Genomic DNA, 5,813 nt, shown 5'->3' with positions numbered 1-5,813 from the left:
CATGTTCCATCTGGGATCTTTGTTCTAGTTCTAAATGCAAGCAAGGTTCTCCAGTCTAAACACACAGAAAGCAGGAACTGGAGAGGAGGTGGGATTAGGAAGGAGGAGGAGGAGGAGGGGGAGAGGAAAAGGAGGAGCAGGAAGAGCAGGAGCAGGAGCAGGAGCAGGAGGAACAGGAGGTTCCAGTGTCCCCTGTGGCTGCAGCCGCGGGACCATCGCCCCCAGCTCGTCCTGCAGGTGAGTGGGGAGGGGGAGCTCGTCCCAAATCCATCGGGGGGTCCCTGAGAGGGTTTTCTTATTGGGGTGTGTTTGGAGCTCACAGGTTGTGGATTTGAGCCCCAAATATCATCTGGTGTCTCTGTGAGGTTTTTTTCCTCTGTGTGTAGGTTTGGATCTTGCAGGACCCCAAAGCTGAGCCCCTTGGGGGATCTTTGGGGGCCCACATGGCCATTTCCCAGTATGGGCAGGGGAGGTCATTGGTCCTGGGGACCCCCGGGAGAGCAGAGGAGGGGAACCCCTGGGACCCCCAGAGTGGGGAGAGCAGAGAGGGGCGATCCCAGAGCTGGGGGGCCCCGGCAGACTGGAAAGGGGGGGAGCCTGGAGAGGAGGGACCCCTGGGATCCCTGGGATCTCAAAGCAGAGCATCAGGGAAGAAGGGACCCCATGGACCCCCAAAAGCCCCTGGATCATCCCTAAGCAGGATGCCGGAGAATGGAGAACCCCTGGAGCCATTGGACCCCCATGATCCCAAGGAAAGGAAACTTCTGGAACCCCAAAAGTGGAGAGATGAGCAATAGGGAACTCCTGGAAGAGTTTTTTCGGGCTAAATCTTGATATGTGGAGCTTTTCATGGACACAAGACTCCTGCTGAGTTCTAGAGATGGACCTGGCCTGGAGGAGCCTCTACTCCAAGGCGCTCCCACCTTGGTTTCCCCCAAAACAGGGTTTGTCATTCCCAAGCTGTGGCCAGATGGAGGAGGAGGAAAAGCCCCAGAGATCCCTCACGAGGAGGGGCTGCAAACCCAGCCCAGGGAGGGGTGAGGAGGAGAGAGCCCCCCTGAGCCAGGAAGGCGGCCGGAGATGCAGCCAGAGCTCAGAGCTGGTGGAGAAGCCTCATGGCAGGGAGAAGTCCCACAAGTGCTTGGAATGCGGGAAGGGTTTCAGCTCCAGCTCCAGCCTGATGGAACACCTGAACATCCACACTGGGGAGAGGCCCTGGGAGTGTGGGGAATGTGGGAAGAGCTTCAGTGGGACCTCCGACCTCAGCAAGCGCCACAAGATCCACACTGGGGAAGGGCCCTTGGAATTCTTGGTGTGTCAGAAGAGCTTCAGGTGGGATTCAGAGATCGTCACTCACCAGCACTTCCACACCAGGGAGAGGCCCTGCAAGTGTCCCGAGTGTGGGAAGAGCTTCGTGCGCTGCTCCAGCTCCATCCCCCATGGGAGGATCCGCGCTGGATGATCCCCAGTGACCCCCGTTGGGCAAAGCCCTGGTGACCCCTGTTCTGGGTGATCTGTGTTGGCTAGGGGGAAGGTGTTGGAGAGATTTCTTCCCCTCCTCCTTGTGCTGCTGATTCGGTTGGTAATAAATTCCCTCCGTGTTCACAGGCCGGGTCTGTTGTGCCCATGTGGGATTTGCTGAGGGATCTCTCCCGGTCCTTGTCCCCACGCAGGAACCCTCGGCTCCATTTTCTGTCCCTGTGCGGCTGCGGGGGCAGGGACAGAGCGGCTCTGGGGGTGCCTGTCATCGGGCCAGGGACACCGCTCACCACGGGCAGCCCTGAGATGCCGCGCACCTGGGCACGCATTGCTGGGCTCACCTGAGCTCCCACCTGCCCAGGGCCCCAAGGTTCCCCCTCGACAAAAAAAAACCCTCCGGGGCTGCAGCGTCCCGGAAACGCCTCAGCCAATGGGAGCGCAGGCAGGCGGCATCTTAGCCAATGAGAGCTCTGAACGTTGGATTGCCTCATCGGTTGCCGGGCAGAGCCCGTGGCCGATCGCTTCCCACGAGCGGCGGCAGCCAATGAGAGCGCGCGGCGCTGCCGAGCCCGCCCTGCTCCGGACTGGCGCTCCCAGCGCAGCGCGGCTGCTTTGGGGCTGCTGCTCCCTGCCCGGCCCCGGCCATGGGGCGAGGGGCGGCAGCTGGGGCCCTGCTGGCGGCACTGGTGGTGCTGGGAGCCCCCCCGGCTGCGGGCGCGGAGCTCTCGGGTGAGCGGGAGGCGGGAGGCGCTGGGACAGGGGGGGAGAAGGGGGAGAAGGGGGGAACCCGGAATGGAGGGGGAGGAGGAGGGGACCCCCTAAGGGAGAGCGGGAGGGCCTGAGGTGTGGGGGGAGGAGAGGGAGCGGTGGGAGAGGGTGGGGAAGGGGCAAAAGCGGAGGTGGGACACCATATCTGAGCGGGACGGGGCTGGGGATTGGGAAATTTGTGGGAAAATCGGGAAATGGGACCCCAGAAGTGATTTGGGGAGCGGCCGGAGGTGGGAGGGGAGACGATGTGGAAGGGGAAATGGGGGAAGGGCGGCAAAGAGGAAGCGGCAGCGCGGGCAGGAGGGTCCCATGGCGGCCGAGGGGCGCAGGTTGTGCGGAGTGGGGATCCGGGGTGGGCCCGGAGCTCTGGGGATGCTGGGAGAGGGTGGTGGGTTGGCACCCCCTGACCTGTGTCCTGCACACTCAGGGGTGTTCCAGAGGATGACAAAGTCCGAGTGTTACTTCATTAACGGCACGGAGAAGGTGAAGTACGTCCAGAGATCCATCTACAACCGGGATCAGTTCATAATGTTCGACAGCGACGTGGGGCACTTTGTGGGGTTCACCCGCTATGGGGAGAAGTTGACCAAGCGCTGGAACAGCAACGCGGTATTCATGGAGGACAGACGGACTGCGGTTGACTGGTTCTGCCGGTGCTGGTACATCACGGAGCGCCGAGGTGAGCACGAGGGAGAGTGCGTCCCCTCGGGGCCTGCCCTGCCAGTAACCCTGGAGCCCCTCAAAATCAGCCTGGGCATCGGTCCAGAGCCCTCAGCCCTCCTTGTGCCGACCGCCGGGGTCTCCAGATCCTCCCAGTCCCTCCCGGTGCCCCCCCGCGCGTCCATTTCAGCGACCCGTAAAGTTGACGCTTTGCAACCAATGAGATCGTATCATGTTCATGACTCATCTGTTGCCAGGCAGACCCGCAGCACGGAGTGCCTCGCGCCGGACTCGGCCTCCCAGTGCCGCGCACTTTATTCCCGGTTCCTCCCAGTGCCACCAAGATCCCTCCCAGTGCCATTCCAGTCCCTCCAAGACCATGCCCAGTTCCTCCCCAGTCTCTCCCAGTCCATTCCCAGTCTCTTCCCAGTTCATTCACAGTTCACTCTTAGAACTCCACCCTCTCTCCCAGTTCCCCCATTCCTTCCCATCTCTCTGTGTCACCCAACTCCCTCCCAGTCTCTCCCACTCCCTCCGAGCACATTCCCAATCCATCCGAGCCCATCCCCAGTCCCTCCCACCACATTCCCCAATCCATTCCCTGTCATTCCGTGTCCATTTCAGTCCATTCCCAGCCCTCCCTTCTCTCTCCCAGTGCCCCCCAGCTGATCCCAGTGTGTCCCCGCTCTCTCTCTCTGTCTCTCCCAGTGCCCCCCAGTGTGTCTATCTCGCTGGTTCCCCCCTCGAGCTCCCAGCCCGGCCCCGACCGCCTGCTCTGCTCCGTGATGGATTTCTACCCTGCTGCCATCCAGGTGAGGTGGTTCCAGGGCCAGCAGGAGCTCTCGGAGCACGTGGTGGCCACCGACGTGGTTCCCAACGGGGACTGGACCTACCAGCTGCTGGTGCTGCTGGAAACTCCCCCCCGGCGCGAGCTCAGCTACAGCTGCCAGGTGGAGCACGTCAGCCTGGAGCAGCCCCTGAGGCGGCACTGGGGTACGGGGGAGCCCCTGGGGGCGCTGGCGGAGCCACTGGGCTGTGCTGGGAGGCACTGGGAGGGAGCTGGAGAGAGCCAGGCTGGAGCTGGGAGAGGGGCTGGGGGCTGGACAAGGGCTGGGCAGGGGTTTGGGGGATGCTGGGGAGGGTTGGGTGGGGCTGGGGGGGTCCTGGTGGGCACTGGGAGCGACTTTGGGGGTGCTGGGTGTGCCTGGGAGGGAGTTTGGGGGCGCTGGGTGCAATGGGTAGGGGGTTTAGAGGATGCTGGATGCGACTGGGAGGGACTGGAATGAGCCTGGAGGGGACACTGGGAGAGGCTCGGGGTGTCGGTGAGAGGTTTTGGGGGGCTGAGCCCTGCGGAGCCCCCAGAGATGCCGCCGGACGCCGCCCGCATCAAGATATTGATGGGGATTGGGGGCTTCGTCTTGGGCTTCGTCTTCCTGGCGCTGGGGCTCGGCTTCTCCCTGCGCAAGAAGGTCAGGGCGGGTGCCGGGGGTGGCGTCCCCGCCGTGGCGGAGCGTGTGCGCTCTCGCCGGGGCCCCCAGCCCGGTGTCACCCCGTTTTCTCTGCCCACAGAGCTCCTGAGCCGGCGGCGGCCGCAGCCCATCCCGTGTGCTCGGGCCCGGCCGGGACCCCCCGCTCCGTCCCCGCTCCGCTGATTCTTGGGGGGTCCCGTGTCCCCCCAGCCCCGCTGGCGCTCTGCCCCCGCCCAGTGCCTGCTCCCAGTGCTCCCAATAAAGCTTCCCAGTTGGGCCCGGGGCCGTTTATTGGGGGGACGATGGGGAGGGGTTTGGGGGGGGCGATGGGACGGATTTGAGCAAAGGGAGGGGGACAAAGGGTGGGGGCTGGGCCTGGGGGGAGGGGTCGCTGCCCGCGGATCCCGCAGTGCCCGGTGCGGGACGAGCTCCGTGCGCTGCTCCATCTCCATCCCCCGTGGGAGGATCCACGCTGGATAATCCCGGGTGACCCCAAGGGTCAGAGCCCCCCGTGTGGGGGTCAGAACCCCCACACCTGGCTGGGGGTTCCACATCTTCCTAACCGCCCCCCGTGGACACCTCGATGAAGGCCGGGGGGTCCCCGCTACTTTTCTTGTTTCTGCTCCTCTCCTCATCTCCCCCTCCTCTTCCTCCCACCTCTCCTCTCCCGGTTCAGTCGCTCCTCCCGCTCCTCCTCGTTCCTCCTCCCGCCTCCTTCCCCTCTTCTCTCTCACATCCCCCGCCCCTTCCTCAATGGTTTCTTGAAGGGTCCAGTTCCATCTTCCCTTGGCTACTGCCCTGAGAGCTTTTCCAGCTGACTTTACTACTGCACTCTCAGACTGAGAGTGGGGAATCTTGGTGCTTGGTTTCCCCATTCCAGCTGCCTTTGACAGGGTTTGTTTCTGTCCTCAGCTGATTTTGGCCTCAGCGCTCAGCTCAGCCCTGAGCAGGACCAGCGCAGCTCCATGGTGGGCACTGCTCACTGGATGGCTGTTACCAGGCTTTGCAAGGGTCTTCAGGGGTGAAGAGATAGATGAGGGGCTTAACTTCATGATCAGAAGGCTGGATTTATTATTTTATGATATATAATACATTAAGACTATACTAAAAGGAATAGAGAGACAAGTTTCAGAAGCTGCTATGCTAGGAATCGAATAGGAATGAATAACAACAGAGCTTTCTCTGATCTGTCCCAGAGAAAGATTGGTCTTTGATTGGGCCTTAATTGTAAACATGGAACATGGGCCAATCACAGGTGCACCTGTTACATTTCACATCAGCAGAGCACCACTGTTTACATTCTTCTTCTGGGGCCTCAGCTTCCCAGAAGGGGGAAGAGTCCTAAAGAAAGGATTTTTCACAAAAGATGTCTGTGACAGATGGCCCCAGAAGTTGTGACCAGATCTCCTTATGGCCCCAAGGTGGACGTCTGGGCCT

The 5,813-nt window shown here is 62.0% G+C and overlaps 1 protein-coding gene across 1 annotated transcript; it reads left to right on the top strand.

The window, feature by feature from the left end:
- The first annotated feature begins 2,047 nt into the window (after positions 1–2,047).
- LOC141725768 (class II histocompatibility antigen, B-L beta chain-like) lies at positions 2,048–4,559 on the top strand. Its single transcript, XM_074529801.1, has 4 exons — positions 2,048–2,208; positions 2,675–2,926; positions 3,616–3,900; positions 4,270–4,559. The coding sequence occupies exons 1-4, from the start codon at positions 2,124–2,126 to the stop codon at positions 4,557–4,559; spliced, it is 912 nt and encodes a 303-aa protein (XP_074385902.1). The 5' UTR covers positions 2,048–2,123.
- The last annotated feature ends 1,254 nt before the right edge of the window (positions 4,560–5,813 follow it).

Source organism: Zonotrichia albicollis, chromosome 31 (assembly GCF_047830755.1).
Source record: "Zonotrichia albicollis isolate bZonAlb1 chromosome 31, bZonAlb1.hap1, whole genome shotgun sequence".
In the NCBI taxonomy this organism is placed as follows: Eukaryota; Metazoa; Chordata; class Aves; order Passeriformes; family Passerellidae; genus Zonotrichia; species Zonotrichia albicollis.
The sequence above is the reverse complement of the archived record's forward strand: the minus strand, read 5'-3'. Positions and strand labels throughout refer to the sequence as shown.